The 21,973-nt window shown below is 36.8% G+C and overlaps 1 protein-coding gene across 1 annotated transcript in view; it reads right to left on the bottom strand.

Moving 5' to 3' along the window:
- Window positions 1-21,973, bottom strand: part of ULK4 (unc-51 like kinase 4) — a 211,241-nt gene that overhangs the window by 59,235 nt on the left and 130,033 nt on the right. The window contains exons 33-34 of the mRNA XM_054274292.1: window positions 5,194-5,360; window positions 1,868-1,966 (exon numbers count right to left, since the gene is read on the bottom strand). Coding sequence (XP_054130267.1) covers window positions 1,868-1,966; window positions 5,194-5,360 — 266 coding nt within the window. The remainder of the gene's footprint in view (window positions 1-1,867; window positions 1,967-5,193; window positions 5,361-21,973) is intronic.

Below are 21,973 nucleotides of genomic sequence, written 5' to 3'. Positions count from 1 at the left end.
ACAGAATTTCAGTTTAGGTAGGCCTGAGGCATTTGAGGAGCAGGGAGCACACACATCTTGAGACTTGCTCTAGACTTCACAAACTATCTATTTCTATTTAAAGAGATTAGAGCATAAACCATTTCAAACAAGTGATTCCTAAATACTAAAATGATTATTCCATTGCTCAAACTCTTCCAAGCTTAAGAGGAAATGTTTAATGTAGCAATGGGAAAAAATATTTGAAAAATCAAATTTAACAAATCTAGCTGAAATAGCTTTCACAGATCCAAACAAGAGAAAAATCCCTCACTCACAGAATCTTTACAAAACTGAAACCAAAACAAAACAAGACAATATGTATGTATGTATGTGTCTGTCTATCTGTCTAAAGAAGTGGAAGTGGTGGGCATTATCTTTTACCTGTATGTAAAAATCAGAAGATTTAAAATAAGCATTTGAAAAATACCAAAATCTGCAGAAGTACAGAACAAAGCAAAAAACCTACTGGTAATTTACAGCCATGCTTCTGAAATACAAAGACAAGTCACAATCTAATCAGTACATGCTAACTATACAATTATCCTATCCTTTAATTAAAAACTTATACAAGACTTCCAGGTGGTTTAGGCTGACTTAAAGCTTGGCCTCTAATTTTCTGTTCTTTAAAAAGTTAATATAATTTAAACTTATTACTAGTTTCATTTTAAATTAATGTTTGCATTTCTTCATCTCATACTATTTATCATACATAGCAGTTTTTTAAAAATCAATAAAAATAAATTAAAAGAATTTATAAAGATGAAATATTAAATAGTTGAAATTCAGTCACTTTGTTTCAGGTCATCAGAGAACATTTCCAAAAAGCCTTTGTCAATAGCTGGTTTAAATAAATCCATCAAAGGAGGACTTAGCACCAAGTATAATGCCAAAAATTAATAAAAAAGGAATCACACACTTCCCTAAAATAGATGACAGACAGTGCTAAAGATAATAGAAGGATTGTAGTACTGATATCACAAAAAACCTGAAATCCTCTTTTTAAATGAAAAAAAAAAAAAAGGGTCTGGAAGAGAACACAGTGAATCTGAAACACCTCTAAGTGAAATATCCCAGAAAGGATACCATGATACACTGAAATTCTCACATAACATTTTAATGGCTTTATGTTGACTTACAGGCTGATGCAGCCTCTAAAAGCACTGTCCAGCTCAAGAAGCATTCTACTACAAACCATTACACACAGACTAAATATAGATCTCCGTATGACAGAGGTTGAGCTTATGGGATGCATTAGGGCATAATGCGGCCCTCTGTGGAGATTTCAATGCAGTGCTGTACATCTAGTAAACCCTGGAAAGGACTGCCTTTAAACAGACACACTTCAAAGATGTTTACAGATCACAGGGACCACTCCCACTCATAAATCCTTCAGGATAATGTTGAAATAAAACCCTTGAGAAAACTCAGAAGGCTCAAACCCTAGAAAATAATATTAAAATGCATCACTCTCTACAAACCAATTTTGCATTTACTGACTTCTCTAAAGGAAGTAGTACTATTAGATTCAAATTTTGAATGCCATCCTTTCCCTATGCAGTGGTGACTAGTCCATTTTGAAGGACAAATGTTGGCTACATAAATATGTATCCAAACTGAGAACCTGCAGTTCACCCCTCATCTCACTTCTATGCTCTGGACAAACAGACTTTGACATCACTGGTAACCTGCAAGTCACTGTTACTGGTAACTTACAAAGTGATAGAGTACTAGGTGGGAGTTTGTAAACAATTAAAAACTAGTAAAGAGAGCTCTAATATGTTCAATTCAATCGCATAATTCCAACTTCAGCAACATTCCATAAGGTTACAAACCAGCAAGCTCTCACCAGTTGAATAAGCGGGCTAATCAGGTCCGTCAGGGGTTTATTGATAAGCAGAAGGTCTTCAGCAGCCTGTGTGTCTCCTCCTGCCCCAGATTTCTGTGCCTTAACAAGAGAGAAAAGAAATCAAAAGCAACTCTGGTGATAGTTCTGTTATGAAGAACAAATTAGGTCCATTAAGTGGTCCAAGTGTGAATGGAAGTTTGAAGGGAATTTATGCATCATTTCTAGTTAAGTATTCCTGGGCTGCCAATGAGCAGTGATGCTCCCTCTGCAACGATAAGCACAAAGCAAAGGGATCCATGCTGTCGTGTCATTCTGTACAGGCTGAATATACTGACCTGCATGACATTGCTTCAGCAGAATGCAATAAAGTGTACGTGCAAAAGACACCTCAAACCAAGATAATCAAGGTGATGGAAAATTTAGGATTCTCAGCAATAGTGCCCAATTTTGCCTGCCTGCCTTACTCTGTATCCTGAAATATTCACAATACATTATAATTTAAATAATTTCTGAAATAGGAATAATAAAGTTTGGTAATAAGATCAGGTACTACTTGTAATCATGACCACTGTCATCCCCACATCATCAAGACATACTACTATTACAGGCAGTGCAATTTATGACCTGAAAGGTTGTCTTGCAGGATTTTTTCATTTAATGTCATTACCTTGCACCAGCTTTGAACCATGACCCTATACAGTCAGTCTGCTAAAGAAAAAAATAAACATTTTGTCTAAAGAACACATTTAAGAATAATTTGTATTGTGTTTCATTTATAGCTCAATCCTAAAAATCACTGTCCAAGTGCAATACTTGGAGGTTTTCATTTGGTTAAGTGAACAGAGGAACAAGTTCCCTGAGACAGCTGCCACTACTGCTCAAACTCCACTGTTGATACTTATGAGTTGAAAGGATAATGCCTTTCTTCTAGAAAGGATGTCTAAATAAAAGAGAATTGAAAAGTTGCTTCTCCAGGCAATAAGTCACATTGGTATGACCGTCTCTGAGACTCACCACAATGACCTGGAATGCTGAAGTTCAAGAAAGACAAAAAGTGCAGAGAAGACAAAAATTTGAATGTTTATATTAATGAAGAAAGGGAAGTAAGCCACTTTCATTCAGCAAAATTTAAAACAGCTTTTTCTCATTAGTACATGGATGAGAAGATAGACACCTTCCATCAGGAATCTTTGACTACTTTCTTTAACTTTTATATATTAGTGTCTTCGGAAAGAGAATGAACAACAGCACTAAAGAAATTACATATTTATATGAAGGATACACACTATAGCATTGTTAAACCTACTTTAAATTGTAGAATGATATAATCACAGAATGTTAAAGGGTTCAAAAGGACCTTAATGATCATCTAGTCACATCCACACCCATCCCCAGGAGGGAACATATCTCACCAGACCAGGTTGCTCCTGGTCTTATCTAACATAGCTTTGAACACTGCCAGAGCTGGGGCATCCACAGCCGCCTCTCTGGGCAACCTGTGTCAGAGTCACAAAATAGAGTTCATATATCAAATTGAAATTTCAAATTCTTCTCAGCTAATGTGGATCACCTCTGGGACATATGACAAAATCTCTCCAAAACAGACATGCAAATTAATACAAAAGTACTTGGACCATAAAGAGTGAACTCTTCTCCTAAACCTGGATACAGTTATCAGCACCATCCTGCATCAAGTAATTCAGTGCAATGGAAAAGTGGTGTTATGTATTGCCTATGCAGCTGGATAAGGTTATCATTTTACACATAAAAGAGTAAAATAAAAAGGATTCAAGTGAAGGTCCTGACATCTGTAAAAGAAAACTTAAGCCTCAGAAATGGATAATACAAGAAGATTTGATTCTGTTTTACAAGTTCTGATTTAAATGGTATCTTACTCAAAACATCTCTATAAAAACAGTCCAAGAATAATATTTGTGATGCATTTAGTGACACGTGAATAGTGGAAAACCGTGTAGTCAATAACTAATGGCCACCATTCAATACAGTATGTGTACTGATGTAGAGCTCTCAGGGATCTTGTGATCTTGAGACATGAAACACCACTGTAAAATTAATATATGGACACAGAATAGACCTATGCTTCAAAACTCGGTTTTCCAGCTGCTCCTTGTTACTCATTAGACTTTAAGAGCAAAGCAGAATACTGTGATGAGAGATAAACAAAACTGGAGCTAGAGTTTCAGTGCATCAATCAACTGTTGTATTCAAGTAAAGCCAGAACAGAATTTGGCTTTGAACAAATAGATTTAATTTTAAATCTAAATAAAGCCCATCAATTCAATATTACCAATTCATGTGCAAGATCCTCTCTCCTCATGTGTCCTCCAGAACAATTTGTCTCACCACTGCTGTATGGGGCCTAAGTACAGAATTCAGCTCTTTATGATTACACGGAGCGATGCCAAAAATATGACAACAAGCAATTAGCCTACAAAATTTGATCTATGAAGTGATTCTCAGATGAAAATATCATTAGGGAACCTGCTAATAGAAGACTTAAAAAAAGACAAGATATTGCACCATCACACATCTAAACCAAACACCTCGCAGTGAAATGTGGTTGATAACATAGCTGCTTGTGTAAATCAATGTAGAAAAAAGAAAAAAGCTCAATTTTCAGCAGCAACTTTTTACATTAAGACTACTTAATAAACCACCCCCATAAAAACCCAATTCCTCAGCCACAAAACCCCACAAACCAAAAAACGCAGAACAAAAACAAAACAAAAAACAACCAACCAATCCACAGAAGAGGGACTGGGGATTAAAGAAGCCATATCCTGCAAGGTATTACAACCCATCTGGAATCTTTAGAATCTGTGTCCTTCAGATATATTTCACCTGAAAAATATCTGTTCTTCAGTGAACAATACCAAGAACATTAAAAACCTAACGTGAAGAGTACATGTTGTTTGCAGTGTAAATACAGAAATCACTTCCACTTGACTAACTTCAAAATTTGGCAGATGATCTAAAAAGAAAAGCACTATTTGCTAGATTTATATAATGTCTAAAAAATTATTAATGCTTTTCCTTCATATGTTACTATGAGGGTTATGTGAAATTTCATTGAATTGTATTTTGTGCTCCATTTTTAAATAGGAGGATGTCTTTGTTAGAGTAGGAAGTCCAACCAATGCCATGACTTGCAGTGGTTCAAACAGTAACTTGGAAGACAAATTGAGTTTTCACTACACTAGAAGTTCCATAAAATCGGAATAGCAGGAGTCTTGTTATTAAGGATAATAGGAAGTTATCAAAAAAATTGTTTAAGACAGTCAAGTTCCCATGAGTAAATCCCATACCTGCAAAGTCTGGCGCACAATGTTTGCTGTATATGTCAGCATGTATTGCAAAATGTCAAGTAAGGACCCAAGCAGTACATTTGCTGTCTTGGTGTTCCTTTTATCATCTGCCTCCAAGTACAGGGCCACAGCTTCTGTTAGGAGATTACAGACGTGATGAGTCAGTCCTAGGTAGAAAGTGAGGGGGAAAAAAAAAAAAGAGAAAAATAAATAGGCTATCAGGACAAGAACAACGTGAAAGGTGACCTAGATAAAATAGATTGTGACAAAAGCAAATTTTACGTACTTTATGAATATTTATTACATTTCCTCTTTTTCTCCATTACTATAATTACCTCCTCTCCTATTTTGTTTGGACCAGCTCATAAAGAGAGTAAAATAGATACAATCAGATTTGTTAACTGCGTGGATTCATTAAATTAAAACCTATTTTGAATCCTAAACTTTTCTGTAGCATGGCCACAAGTCTCTTTCACAACACCCCTAGTCGGAGAATTTAGCAATTTCTACAGGCTGTTACAAAGTGATACTTCAAGATGGAATCCCGCATGTCTTAACTGAGCCTAAAGTTTCTCCACTGGTCTGTAAATTAGAACTGACCCATATGGTTTAATTATAGAATTAAACAGTGCTGTGCTTAACAAAGAATATATTCAGAAGAGCATTATAAATTAAATACTGCATACAACATTCAAATGTTATTAGGATTTGTTTTACCAATGGTAGTAAAAACTTTCCTAAAAATATCTCCTTGTTTTGAAGGAGTTTTTTTAAGCTCCTTTGGAATTCAATAGCATAAGTCCCTGTAGCTTGCCTTTGCCACAAATCGATTGGCATATCAGAAAAATATAATCCAATTCAAGATAAGATTGATTCAATTCAGAATCTTTCTTACTTTCAAATACAAAGTGATTGAGTTCATTAGATGTGATCTTAGTCTATTTCTTTCAGATTTTCATACGGGATGAAACATAGTTTGTTTCTTAACAAAACCATAATATCTTTGCAAAATATCTTTTAAACTGGAAATTAACTTGGCTGCACATATGTAGTAACATTGCAGTGTATCAGTATATTAGCTTCTAGTCTCCATGGCGTCAAAAAAAGACTTAAATATTTCACTGATTTCAATGAAGTAAAAAGTGTTCTTATACAAGTTCTCTTTTAAAAAGTCATTGTATATATTTCTACAAACATCAACACATGATTTATATGAGACACCGTAGAACACATTATGTGTGGGAACTCAGCACAACATTCCTGATGTGCAGAGTCACCGAGACAACCCTTGGGGGGGCTCGAAGGTCCTGGAACGTTGCCAGAAGTGTTTGGTGGTTAGACTTTGATCCTGCACAGGAAGCAACACCTGTATGAGGATGGGAGGATCACACGGGGATAAATGGTGAAGGGATAGATTAATTATAAAGTGAAAACACAGGTTTTAGAATCTCAGTACAGGGGGTTCTAGGGGACAAGATGGAGGAATTAGGGCGTGTCCTGTCCTTCTTCTTCTTCTTGTCATCCATCTTCGATGGTGATGGTGGCACTTTGAGATTGGTTCTTACTGAATGTGCACTTGTCAATAAGGGTGAAAGGTATTGGGGAGAAAAGGTAAATATCTTACACGTAGTTTTTGGTATAAAGATAAGTGACCGCCCCAAAGGCAGTCAGTGTGCTCATGGCTGACATGCTGTGCAGACCTCTGTTGGGCCGAGAGAAGATATTGTAGATAAGAATTAATAAACAACACTGAAGACCGAAAAACCTGAAGACTCCTTTCGTCCTTTGGAGCGCGGGCTGCCCCAAGGCCATCCTGAGCCTTTCCAGGCCATTAGAACAGCCGAGGAACGGGACAATTATGTGCTTACACCATTCTGTTTTTGAGAACAGTTAAATTGCTGGAAATTTGAACTATTTTATCTTTGAAAGATACTCTATCAATTAACTAAACTTCCTACAAAATATTTTCTACTCCTAATCCTCACTGTTAATATTTTCCTCAGGAAATTAAATACATTTCATTTAGAATACAGTTATGGTTCTAGGTCATTAAGACTCTTACTCTGCTTCTGTCTCACATCTTCTGTAGTTTTATGATTACTAGCATTATTCTTTCACAACAGTTTATTGGACTTTCACAACAGTTTATTCAGGACACGCTTTGAATTTCCTGAAATTTTGTCTAAATAAACCAAGCTCTCAAAATGAAATAATTCCTTCTCCTTTTTTAGAGTGAAATTTCTGCTGCAGTTCTAAACACCTCATACAAAAATCAGATAGCATGCATCTGACACTGACACATTTAAGTGATGTCACCAATACCCACAAAGAAGAAAAAAGACATGTCTAGCCAGCACAAAACTTGTGGTTAGTCTATGACTATTTTCAATAGACTAAATCAGAATAAACCTAAGGAAACAGTCCAGTGAAACTTGGTCCCTATCAAAGTGAAGTCTGAAAAACTGCCTGCAGGCATATGACCAAGTACACATTGTTTCTCTCTGTCTATGGCCGCAAACCCCATAGCCACATCAAAATGAATGAGTCATCCCATTCTTTCCAGATGGCTTACAAATAACCTGTAGGACAGTGACTTGCAGATGATTGCTGAGAAGGCCACTTTCATAGGCAGGCATTGCATGGATGGATAGATCATCACTAAGAATTTTTCATGCAGTAGTCACAACACTAACAGGGTTGACTAGGGAGTGAACAATGGGATTGACTAGTACTGAACCAAACACCAGGATCTATGACTGTGATCTGCAATCCTTTCACTTTCAGCTTTGAACAGAACCACTTGCTTATTCCCTTGGCTGTACCAGCCTGAGTGTCAGAACTGACTCATTTCTGTTGTTTGGTGAACAAGGAGGTGAAGCAGACACTCAACCTTCCCCCCATCTGTGACAGTGTTCACAGGGGTTCTTGGATGAGGGAAGAGACAAAGATCTGACTCCATGTTTCAGAAGGTTTGACTGATTATTTTATAATATATACTACATTAAAACTACACTAAAAGAATAGAAGAAAGGATTTAATTAGAAGGCTAGCTAAGAATAGAATAGCAAAGAATGATAACAAAAGCTTCTGCCCTGGACAGAGTCCAAGCCAGTTGACTCTGATTGGCCATTAACTAGAAACAACTCTATGAGACCAATCACAGATCCACCTGTTGCATTCCACAGCAACAGATAATCATTGTTTACATTTTGTTCCTGAGGCCTCTCAGTTTCTCAGGAGGAAAAATCCTAAGGAAAGGATTTTTCATAAAAGTTGTCTGCGGCACCCATCCATTGAGACATGAGTAATATAATCACCTAGATTTTATTTTCTTAAGGTGCTTACATCCTAAAGGTTTGTGTATTAGCATTCCTGCCTCCAAACACCTGAGATATTAATGTGTACCTAGCTAACTAAAACATCAGAACTAATGAATTTCATTTAGGTAGATACATGCTCACACAGAGCTACATGTACAAAGATATGCAAGCCAAATTTGAAAATTTTGTGGGGAAAAAATTGCTTGGATTAAAATATTTTTGGAAAATTTAGCACATCCAAACTTATAATAAAGATACCTGGAACCAAACACTGGTGCACCTCATGTGCTGTGTGATTCATACAGAAACCTGACAAATACTTGGTTCCACAGATAAAAGCAACAGACTGACCTCCTGGCCAAGTAAATAAGTTCCAGGCATACTCTTTAAAATACTTCATCATGTCAGAAAATGAAAATTGGAGGCCACAGTTGTAGACATATAAATATACTCTTTGCTTATACCACAAAACAAAATACACACACTTTGTGCTCAGAAGAGAAATTTGGGAAGCCGGTGTAATTTACAGTGACCATGACAAAACTCCATAGAAGTCTAATGGCCTTGACCACTGGCACTGTAACCAGTTTGCTCAAAATGCAGCTATAAAGATCATGACTGACATGTGTCAGCATTTAAAACATTGAATTGCAAAACAGATAGTTTGAAAAAAAAATGCAATTTCATAAAAAGGAAATTGAATTCATAACTCAGTAAATCATAATACAAAAATTGCATACATATCTCAAAGTTTCAGAAGATACCTCGAAGGTTTTCTCTCAAATTTTACAACAGATTAAAGAATGACAATTTCCTAAATAAACCCTCAACCAGTATACATCTTTAAAAATTTCAGACACTGTATTTCAGAGTCATATATAACAGACATAGGCTTCTTACGCATAAATTCTCAACTCTTTATTGGAAAGTGAAATAGGCTCGGATTGAAAAGGCCCACACTTCATGCACTCCTGAACTTTGTAAGTGATGAATCTGAATACAAAATCTGTATCATAGAGGAGACTTAAATCAAATCCAGTTGAGGAAGGTTGTTCTACCTGGACAAGCAACCTGCAATCAAGTATTCTAGTGCTTCCAAGTATGTTGGCAATAGCTCATCCTCTCAAGAGAAAGCAGTCAATGACAGCTTACATGGGTGAAAATAATGCACTACAATTTATTTCAGCTAGGTATTTCCTAGTAAGAGAATTAAATAAAACCTTATCATTTAACCTATTACAGAGGGGTTTTTTTGTTACTCTGTTAATTTGCATATTTCTGCAAACAAATTATATCACACTGTACTGTTTGTAGCTTTAGTTATAAGCTGAATTTAATACAAGACTTCATAGGGCATTAGTCATGTCATCTGTAAAAAGAGGATATGAAAACTATCAAGCCTCACTACAGTTCTCTGCTATTCAAATTTTGCTGAAAAATAAGGCAAAACTTGCACTTTGTATTAGAATTATTGTGTTTAAAAATTAACATAATTGGAATTATACAAAGAACCTTTTCTAACTGTGGTCCAAAATTTATAATACATATTAAAAGGATTGTATCCAAAATTTCTAGCCATAGATTTACAGCACTTGACAAACCTAGTGTTTACAGCAGAGTATTTCTCCTACCCAGAGACCCCTGCAATGAATTGAACATGTAGCTAATAGTGCTCTATGAATGTGGACTGTGATGACTATGCTTGTGTTTTATACACCTTTCAAAAGATAAAAGGAGTCTTTTGGCCCATGATACAGCTAATCACACTGAATGCACCATGATACCTTTGGAATGAAAGCTGAAAGGAGATTTTTATTCTCACCTATTAGTAGGATGGATAAAGGAAAAGAAATCTTCACTTCCAAATCATATGAAACATCAAAGCACAGCCTAGGAAGTAATCTTCTAGGCAATCCTTTCATGCCTACCAGCAATTAGAGCATTAAACAAACCTGTCTGCTTCCAGCTGAAGAAAACGTTAGAGCAGGTGCACTGCCTCCAAACAATGTCACCATGCAGCCAAGCAGCCAGCAGCAAAACCCGCAGTCCAGCAAAAAGCTTTCTCTTTGTTCCTCTGCACATTGCTCTCTGGAGAGCCTCTTTTTCCATTAGTACCACACCTACACAACTGACTCCCCAGGGATATTACCAAATGTACATGCATTAGATCTTTCTTCCTTATTTTATTTACAGAGTGGACCAACAATATAGACAGATTAAATAGAAACCATATTTTGCAATATTTTAAATCTTAATGTGAAATGCAAAAATATTGCTAAGTAGGAACACAGGACTGATTCTTTCACACAGGATTGAGTGAATGTACCTGAGCAATTAAGATACTTCATGATGACATAAAGATTCTTCATAAAACCTTATTTACCTACATAAATCTGGGACTTAGTTTGCATTCTTTGCATCACAGCCTTATTACCTAAGTTTTCCTGTTCTGAAGAACTGAAAATAGGTGACATAAAGCAAATGGTATTTTTAGGGTAATGGCATTTTTAAAAAAAGGTTCATTGCTTTTCACGTTATTATTTGTCACTGCTTATGTTTTAGGAACTATTTGTGTTACCACTATAATAATATTGAGGTAAGAATAAGCTAGAATAGAAAATTAGATCACCAATGTTTTCAAGATTTGGTGAGTTATGAATGTTACATCAAGTGGAAAAACAATTATTTGGCTCTTGAGCAGATCAATTGCATGACTCCTGCCCTGAAAATTATTTTATATTCTGATCTTAAAAATAAATAGTACCTCAATAATAAAATTTTACAAATGGTCTATTTGCAAAATAGACTCTTTTTGGCTAGTCTATTCCTAGCCCTGATAGAATGACTGGACATTTTATGACAGAAGAAAGAGTCACTATGTTTAAGGGACAAAATTTGAATTTATCATATTGAAGTGGTCAAGGTTCTCCAGAGCTTCCCTTTGTGGGAAGAGTGGCTCAGCTTTTTCTACACACACGGAATGTAGGGCACTCACCAATGGTGCCCGAGCAGGCAGTCCTTCCCTCACACTCAAGACAATAGATGTGGAAAGGATTATGACAACCAGGGAAGAAAAGCCAGTTATCACCTTCACTACAGCTAGGTCAAAAGCAGACTGGGAAGTTCTATGTTATCTTGAGTATGACTGCCTGAGAGGAATAAAGACCTGACATTCTCAGAAGCAATATGGTTCTGCTTCAAGTCAAAGCACAACATAACCCCAATTTTTCCTGGACTGGCAGTGTTTAGCTGCTATTGTTAGAAGGCAGTTTAGAGGTGGAAACTTTCTCTTGTGAAAAAAGACTGCACAACTGGAGGCTCTCCAGGGAGTCAAACTCTTCTGAACCTAAGAGAACCCCACCAACACAGAAATCTGGTTTTTTCTGTCATTGAATCTATGAATCAAACACAGAGTTGATTAAGACCAGCAGGTGTATAGATTAGCCAACTAAAAGATAGAAAACCAGGGGGATTCTTCCATAAGTGTCCGAGCGTAAAAAAGGATAGTGAAAATGCAACCTGAACAATTTAAAATATTAAAATCACATACTGTTGAATATGCATTACTGGGCAATATAAAAATAATAGAATATAAGAAATTAGTTAAACTAGGCTGGACTGTGGTTGCTCTCTGTGAAAAGACAGGGTTAGAACGACATACACAGAGGAAGAATATTTCTGAAAGTATAATCACTGATACCTCGAGAGTTCCTGATTTGTTGCTGCTTTTGAAAATGAAAAAATAAAAAAAAAGAAAAAGGGAAAAAGAAAAAAAGGAGCTTCCCATCTGTGACAAAATTTCAATTTAATTCAGGTTTTTGTGTCAGATTGACTCAACCATTATATAATTCATTCAGAAAAGGTATCCAAGATGTTTGAAATTCAGTTCACAGCACATATGGGTACATAGCCCCAAAGTTCTGAAGGTGGGGGGCTTTGTTCTAGTCAAGACTTACCAAGATAGTCCTCATTCCTAGGAGTACAATTCATTGAACATGAACTTGTTCAACAGGGATGGAATGAAAGATCAGAAAGTAACTTCCCTTGGAAAATAATATAAGAACATTCAAATGTTTTCTAGTTACAACAGAACAGATATAAATATTTTCTACAATTTTTATGAGTAAATACTACATAACTGTAGACTGTAGTAATATTCAGGGAATCCATTTACAGAGTTGATAAGACATTAAGAGTGTCCTATGTGAACAGCCAATTTTAATTTGTTTGGATGCCATGCTGCTGGCCCCCAGGTTTGCCTGAAGTAAATTCACACACCCAAATGACCCTTTTAGTTGGGAAACCTGGGGAGGAATAGAGGTGGAGGTAATACAGTGGCTTCCCAGGGCATACATTTAAAATACTTCTGTCATCAATTGTGCACATATTAAACACCCAACTTGCATTCTTTTCACGTGGGTTTACGTATTTTTGTTGCTACAGTTTAATTTGTCAATTGTGCAGTATTTGCAAGCACAACCTTGCATCATAAAATACTAAAAATTAAATAAACCAAGACTTCAATAAAATGAAATTATGTTGTTTGGATTGACTATCATTGCTGTTATTAAGCAAACTTTATAGCAACTTTTCAGTTAGATATCTCCCCACATGTCAGAGATACATTAGAGCTTGTGGTTCATTTTATAAATCACAGCAATTCTACAGCATGATGTACTTCAAGTCAAAACCCAATACACCCTATTTCATTCCTACAAGGTGTCAACTAAAATAAGGTCCCTTGGTTTTGTCAGACAGAAGGTAGATGATGCTTAGAAGATTTTCCAAACAACAGGTTTTAATCATCTGCATGAGGAACAAGACTATCTAACAGGACACTTTACTCTTTGAAAGACAACAGCCTTTAAAACCTCCTTTAAAGCCAGTCTGAGATATTAGCAGTTGCTGCTTCACACCTACATGGAACACTTTCTGCTTGCACATTGTGAGTTTATATATAGTGTCTATTTTTTAGAAAAACAAAGACTGCATGAGGTCCTAAAATTAATGGCAAATGCTAGGCAAAGTTCTTCACTAAATTAAATGTGTTATTTGTGTAAAATAAGGAATGCTGTGCATTCAGCAAGATTTGAAGTCAGTTAAGAGACAGTAAAGACTTTTGAGTTACTGCTCTGAAACATCATGTCTGCACCAACTACCATGTGATAAAACACAGAGGAATTTATATCCTGGGCTTAATTTAGAACTAGAAACTCTTCTAAAGATATTTCTATTTTAATAATAGCCTTCCTGTCATACAAGCTTAAACCCTGTTTATCTCTTTCAAATATCTTAACACACTTCTGCTTTGACATCAACTTTCTCTTCCACCAAAATCCTCAAGAGACCAAATTCAAACTTAGAGAGCTGTCTTTTTAACAAAACCCATACAGACTAGATGTGAACAGCTTCAGAATACAGATAGAACCCTAAACTGTTGTCACAAACTGACAGCACTCAATGGCTTTAATTGCTCTAGCTTGGCCTTCATGAGGCCCTGGGCTGGGAGTGATAAGGACCAATGAACCTTCGCTTCAGAAAATTCTCTGAAGTTTTCAGTTCTAAGTTGCTGAAATAACCCATGGTTGAATACCATTCCCACATATACTCAGCAAAGGATAAGGGTAAAAGCTCCACACATTTCTTTATTGAAAAGTCACACTCTGTAAGAAAAGATATTAAACATTTATTTATATTTGTATTGGACTCTTTACATCAGTCTGCCATAAGATGAAAACGTGGAGTAGAAGTACTTGGATTTTTAAGTGAGTCTTTTACTGTTCTTACAACTGCACCAAAGAACAAGAGCAAAGACTAGACTATCCCCCAAATGGAATTTGCTGCTGGTTATTACAACAGAATTGGATCTATGCCACAGTTTCCTGTAACATCTTGTGTTATTCATCAATTATATTTTCAACAGAAATAAAAACAGACAACTAGTAATTGCAACTGTCCAAGGTGGCCTTCATGTATTTGCACTTAAATGATCAAAGGCCTTAAACAGAGGTCAGGATGTTACATGATAGCACATCTGCTTTAGCCCTTATGACCAGATTATATTTTGTAGCCCCAAATAACATTTGCCTTAAGCCTACTCTTTTACATCAACTGTTTTCCAAATAAGTGTTGAGATAACTTTGACAAGCAGACACCTTTATTTGCCACCATATGACCATACCAATAATGACACACCTGATTAAATCTCTAAAATCCAGCCACTGACTATTCACTTGAGATTATGCTATCCTTCTTGTTAACTGGCTCAGACAAATGTCTTGTATTGTTTGCATAGTATGCTTTTTCTACTCTGATGTATCCATGATTTTCAACCTTACCATTAGGACCTTTGAGCTGGAACCCATCACACTGTGATCATGCTGTCACTGGCTATATGCTAGCTATAGTGCCCTACCTAATATTTGATATTAGTGTAACCTAGGTCAATAGATCCTTCATCTTCTGTCAGCACAGCTACCTGATCCCAATTATCTTGACTTCAAAAGATTACATTGAATTAGGTCAGCTGGTATACCAGAGCTCAGCAGTCAAGAGGCTCTGAAAGAACTGCAGGAGGCAGTCCTGGCTCAGAAAGAACTTCAAGCCTGCATGTGTTTCTGTGCTCCATACCTCTTTCCTGTATTTCAAGAGGATCCACACCATGGGAACATGGCTGTACTGACACTGTGTGGTAGATAACCCGTACCTTTTTTATGTGGGTAGCTGTTGCTGGGAGTAGTGAAGCCTGTGTCCATATATTAACGGACTGGCTCAGACTCCTGGCAAAACTTCCACAAAAACTCTGGAAGGAGATCACACAGAATGGTCTGGCCTATTAGGCTGTCTTGATCCAAACCACCCAGCTGTAAAACAAAAACAGTGAACTATACTGCCCTCCCCAGCAACAAACTGAAATGAATCCCGTGCTAACCCGATGCTTTAATTGAGAATATGGACACTGGTTTGTTTGAGGGCAACTGATTTCTTCACAAGTGAAAAAGAGGTTAAGAACATTGATAAAACTAGAGTGAGAGAGCTGGCCACAGAACAAGGTGATTCAGGCAGCCAGGATCTCAGTGTGTGCCTTGTGCAGATGTGCAACAGAACAGCAGGTGAGACTTCATATGCAAGTACTGGTATAGTACCTGCACTGTATTTTTGGCTTGGATAGAGTTAAATTTCTTCACATTAGCCCACATGGGGCTCTGGTTTGGTTTTACTGAATACAGTGTTGAAAACACAGGGACGTTTTGTTTATTGTTGAGCAGCACTAACATAGAGTGAAGGTTTTTCTACTCCTCACCCCACCCATTAACAAACAAGTTGGAGGTGCACAGAAGCTGGGAGGGGACACAGCTGACCAGAGGGATATTCCACACCATTTGTTGTCACGCTCAGCACGGAACTGAGGAGGAGAGGTTGGCAGGGTGGACACTGCTCCTGGACTGTCTGGGCATTATTTACTTGGTGTTGAGCAGTTGTTTTCATTTGTATCACTTGTCCTTCTCACATTTATTTTTCTCTCTTCATGGTTTGGGTTTTTTCGCCCTTTTCCTTAGAATTTTTAAAATTCTTAAGTTATCTTTTTAATTATTAAACTAATGTCAACCCACAAGTTTTTTTCTCACTTTTTTACGCCTACAATTCTCTCCCCTCACTGGGGGAGAGCTGTTTGAGTGGCTGTGTGGTGCTCAGTCACCAGCCATGGCTAAACCATGACAGTACCTTTTCCTTTTTCTTTACCATGCCTGCTCTACTGGACACAGGTGTTTTCTAGGCATTAATGTACTTACACAATCACAGCCGGTTTACCAACCTGCTCCAACACAAGGAGCCTTCACCATCCTGCCCCAGGTTGTGCTTCATGTTTCACGTTTTATGTGCCCTGGGCAGTACCACTATGCACCCACATCTCACTTCATGCCTATATTTGTCTTTCAGCCTGCTTATGCCCACACCACTGATTCTAGAAAGCAAGTTCAGACAAAGAAATTCAGCTTGACAAGATAACGGGGGTGGGGAGAAAAGGGGCGCTTGCAATGAAAGACTCATGTTTCTTTGTTTCTACCCTCACCCCCCCACCATGTTATCACAAGTGAAGAGACAAACATTACAAACATTAAGGATGATAAAATTTAACTGTAGCTTGAAACAATGAATATCCACAGCATTTTCTAAGATGATATATTCTGCAACAAATTCAACACAGGTCACTGCTTCCCATCTAGGATTCAGGATTGTAATAGATAGTGGTATCATGGCACATTTAATACACTTTATGTGAATAAAGACTTCTGTTTCAGAGACACAGCATGTAAAACAGATACAGGGATGCCCAATGTGTTTCATTATAGGACTGCACATTTTTTCAGATGGAACCAATGCGCAGTTCCTACCAGTAAATAGATGAGACGTTCAAAATTTTCTCTCCTCTGTTCATCAACATTTTTAAAAAGAGAGAACTGACTAGCCTTAATGCACAAACCCTTAGGGAAAGGGACTTGCAAAGTAGGCTAGAAAAAATAAAGCCTGTACCTAGTGAATCTGGGTTTATGTCAAGTAAATGCAGCTCTGTTGGGAAAACTGGAGGACTCTCTGGAACTAGACTGTCAACAAATCACGCGAGAACTGAAGAGAAGTTGCAGCAAGTAAACACCAGAAATAAGAGGTACATGTAGTTAAATTTTCAGGACAAACAATTTCAAGGCATGTAGAATTCAACCATTTTGCACAGTTTGGCTTGTAAGAATACTGCACCGAACTGGGAGAGTGACTACAATTCAGCCTGGGATCCTGGATGTCACAGGCAGCACCCACACTGGCCAGGTCATGGAACCAAATGACCACTCACTGCCAGGAGTGGTCATTTTAGGCTTTCTGGATGTGTTGCTGTAGCACTGGATGCTGTGCAGGACTGCATGCACACCTTTGATGAACACAGATTTTCTTTCTGAGTGCACAACAGAGGGCTGCAACCAGTTCTTGCACTTAGCCCAGACTGGGCTGTCCAGAGACTGATCCCATAATGCACAGACTTGGTCTCAGTGACTGCCTGACCCATAGCCTAGGCAAGCAAAACCCTGTAAGCAATGCTGTTCTTCCTATGTCTTCGGTCAAAACCTGTAAACATGCCTTGAAATTCTGTTCCTTTGGGTATTCTGTTTGCCTTTTCCTTATCTTGCTTATGACTTTTCCTCACAATATAGACAAAATGCTACCTCTGAATTCATCTTCTAGTGTTGCTGTTTGAACCACACGTTCTCTTAACAACATTCAATGTAATTTCACAAGAAAACGCATAGTACGTAATAGTTTGAGCTTTTTTTTCCTAGTAAGATAAATAATGGCACAAACCCACAATTCATGTCATTCTGGGTTGAATGATGGGATCAAAATACATGATATCTGTCTGTGCTTATTCAGCAATAATATGTATTGGAAAGCCTGTTCAACCATCATGGATAATTTTACTGTTCTTTCAGTCTTTACATAATACATATAGTAGCATTAGTTCTGCTGTCATCCAGGGAAATAAGTTGCATTTTATGGATACATCATCGGCTAAAATCTTTATGTCACAATATGGACATGCTAGCTAGGAAATATGATCTTTTAAAATGTGAATAAATCCATTAACAGTACTTTACTGGATTTTTCCCATGACTCAGTGGAATAGAGATTGGAGCAATCTGAAATGTGACAAGTAAGGAAAGAATGGCCCTCTGGAAAGACTAAACAAGTTGAAACTGGATGGATGCAGGTGAACAACAAGTTTCTTATCTTTTTCAAAGGTGGGTGGTAGAGGGGAAAAAAATCTTCCCAGCTTTTCTATTCTCTTAAAAGACAGAAGACAGCTTCAGACTTTATATAATTATCCTATTTCTTCTCCCCTTGATCTGAAAAATTCAAAGGGAAACACTTTCCTCAACCAAAATAAAGGAACAACCAGCTGATGCAATATCTTCTAACAACATGGAGACATCTATGGAAACATTTAAACCTTATGTATAAAACAAAACTCCCCAATGTTTATCAAGTGAGGGCCTCTTTAAGAGAAAAGTAAAACTGATTTGCTTAAAGCTCAGATCAGAAACCCATGACATGTCCTCAAACAAATGCCTTTGCTGAAAGATTTTTCTTCATAAACCCATCTTACATAAATATCATCTTGGTTCAATTAGGGAAAAGCTTAAACTAAGATGAAATTTTTTTAAAGGATGCATAGGCAAGTTTGGATTACATTTATGCAATGCATTTTATTTAAAAAATAAATAGCATCATTCGGGAGAAATCTACATTTTTGTCACAGCAGTTTAAATAACCTCTGTCCCTCAGCTGGAGGTTTCGACAGCACCTCAAACAGGTTCCCCCACCAGCTGACTTACAAAAACTGACTACATGCAGATACATTGCTATAAAATATAACTGATCATGTGCAACTACACACAAAATTAGTTACCCTCTCAGATTTAAAAGGTATTGATCAAATGCCACAGGAAAAATTTACCAGTTGGAGAGTGGTAACTTGTCTAAATAACTTGTATGAGAACATACTCACCTGAATATATACTACCTTAAGACAGTATAAAATCCATATGTAAAGACTTCAAAAGAAATTTAACTATAGAAATGAGTTATTGAACATAAAATGCACATTAAAATGTAACTTAAAATGTTTGGAAAAGTTAAACTAAACAATATTATAAAATTGGATCCTGAAGAGCAAAAGAAAGCATCATCCTAAAAAGACTACATCTAAACAATATTTTAGGCAAAAGTCTAAAAAATAAAAAATATTTAGGTGAAAGAGGAAGAACATCACAGGAAAAGTCTCAAGTAATATAGGCTACTGCTTTATATTTGCATAAAAATTGGGAATTTCCAAAGGCTTAAAAATATATATAACTTCAGATTATCCATTATGATGTAATTCCCTTTCTGATATAAAGAGGATATTATTTTCAAGTTAATTGTCCACAAATGGCTTAAACATCTCTATTCAGTACACAGCTTTCCTGAAAATAACTTGGAAAACAAAACCATCTGGCTGCATGGGAGCTATGACAACCACTGAAGTAATTTAAAACAAAACAAACAAAAACCCCAAACCATTCTTCAAAGCAGTGAAAAACCTCAGATTTCATTTATCTGTCCACTAGATAGATCTGGTTCTGCCAAAAAGAACTTCTTTCAGTAGGATCATACAATTGCATCTGATGTATGACAGAATGATTGATGTAGTTTAATTTTGTGTATAGTACTTTGTACTTTTGTGACTTTACACTTACCTCAAATTGGCAGTGGTACATTGCTTTCATACTGAGATTGTTCTAACTGCTAGAATAGAACATATGTGATAGCTCTACAACCTATGACTGTAGTAATACTGTATTTAAAATATGTCTCTTTTCAAATATACAATTACATTTTTAATTTCATGTCCTAAAATGACCTTTCAGCTTACTAATTATATCTGACAAGATACACAGGGATATCATCATAATAGACTTCATTTATTTTCTGTAACAAATAGTTGCATCATCAATATTTAACCTGTAGCTGATATGATAGGTACATGCTTAACTAGTTATTAATTTTTCCTCAAACTGACTCAATGCACTAGTGCTAATACATATTATTTCAACTGCAGTTCATAGGAATACTAGCATAATGTCAAATGACAATGCTTGAATCAAACTGCAGGAAAAGCAGCACCTAGAGTAAATGCAAAGACCACAGTTTCTAGAGAGGAGGTAAAAAAAGGTCATTTTCATGACTAAGTGGGTGAGAAAAAGCATAAGGCTTTGAAGACTTTCCTGATTTATAGTCCCTGAGTTTGTTATCAGGAAACCTTTGGATATCTACAACCTCAACCAGGTGGGAAACCTTTCATTTTAACAAAAAAATTTACTTTCTCCATTTAGGTTTCTGCCTCCAAGTAGTATCAATCAGAGTATTCACTCAGTCAAAACCTTAAATCTGTCTAGGTGTTGGACAAGTACAGAAAATGTCTATTATGGTTGGCATCTTAGAAATTTAAAGACAGCCTAGGCTTTGACATGGATATATTTATTAAACTAATCTCCCACCATTAAACTAAGCTGACCAGTTGTACAATCAGATGTCTGCATAAAGCCTCTCGGATGAGAATATAATGAATTCCAGGACTTGGAATACTTTTTGTCATTATTCTGTTCTTTTTCATCAATTAGGTGATAAAATGAGACATCTTAGGTAGCTCAAGCAGCCAGCTATGTTGCAAGATGATCTGCTTGTCTGGTTACAGGTGGTAGAAAGCACCAGGACACCTACCCCAACCACAGAAATGCCAGTTCTCTTTTACAGTACAGCACTACAGAGACAAGATATAACAACTTGTTGAGCCCTTACTCACTTATTTTATCCTTTGAAGTTCTAGCAAGCATGTTGTGACATTTTGTGCCTTATGGGTGACTCTCAACAACAACAGGCTTGGTTCTACTTGAATGGCATAACTGTTCCTCACAGCAATTACCATTTCTATTTTCATCCTTTTCAGATGGCTGCATTGATGAATATCACAGGATGACACAGGTTATTTTTTCCACAAAGATTTCACTACTACCATGCTATTTTGACATGATTCCCACGTATCTTTTCTGATACTAGGCTTCTAAGCTTACCCATGAGATGTTACACACTTCCATCTGAGTGATTGGCATTTTGGGTCAGAAAAATACGTCTTAATACTGCTAAAAAGCATTCTGAGCTTCATAACATCACAGAAGAAACTTCTTCAGGCTCAGCCCCCATTGAATTCTCATATAAACTGTAACTCAAATGAACACAAGACACACAACACAGGACTACTATTTTTAGATGTTCACAGAGGCACTTCTGTACTCAAGAGCTGAACTAACTACTACAGTACTGGCAGGGAGCTGTGAAAGGCTTACATCCTACATGGCAGAGGCTGCAAGGTGTACTACTGGAACTACTCAGACAAGATGATACATTTCTTATTTTACATTGGTTTAATTAAGAGCATTTTTTTCCTAAAAACTGACTAAATACAGAAAAAATGCTTTTAGGTTCTCACTCTTACTGATTTCCCTGCTTTATTCTCCTTGTCAATCTCTCTATTTCAAATCACAATAAATTGCACATGAACTTTTACAGCAAGCAGATATAAAGCACTGCCATAAAACACCTTTTCTACCTTCAGTCACTAAACAAATACTTTGTTGCGGCATATGTCACAGTTGAGATGGCCACAATACATGGAGTATCACCATACAACTTCAGAAGGCTTTAAGCATTCCCCCAAACAGAGTAATACCATATCAGAAGGCTTCAAGCATCTGCCCATGCAGAGCAACATCACTTCAGAAGGCTGCAAGTATCTGCCCTTCTTGTTCCTCATCAGAACCTTTTATCCCATTACCTTCGATGCATTGCACCTGTGTGCCCTCTGCTCCCTT

This window comes from Melozone crissalis, unplaced genomic scaffold, assembly GCF_028551555.1.
Source record: "Melozone crissalis strain CALT ecotype California unplaced genomic scaffold, PUWL_Pcris_2 ptg000016l_1, whole genome shotgun sequence".
Lineage (NCBI taxonomy): Eukaryota > Metazoa > Chordata > Aves > Passeriformes > Passerellidae > Melozone > Melozone crissalis.
Note: the sequence above shows the minus strand (reverse complement) of the source record. Positions and strands in the feature narration are given on the sequence as shown.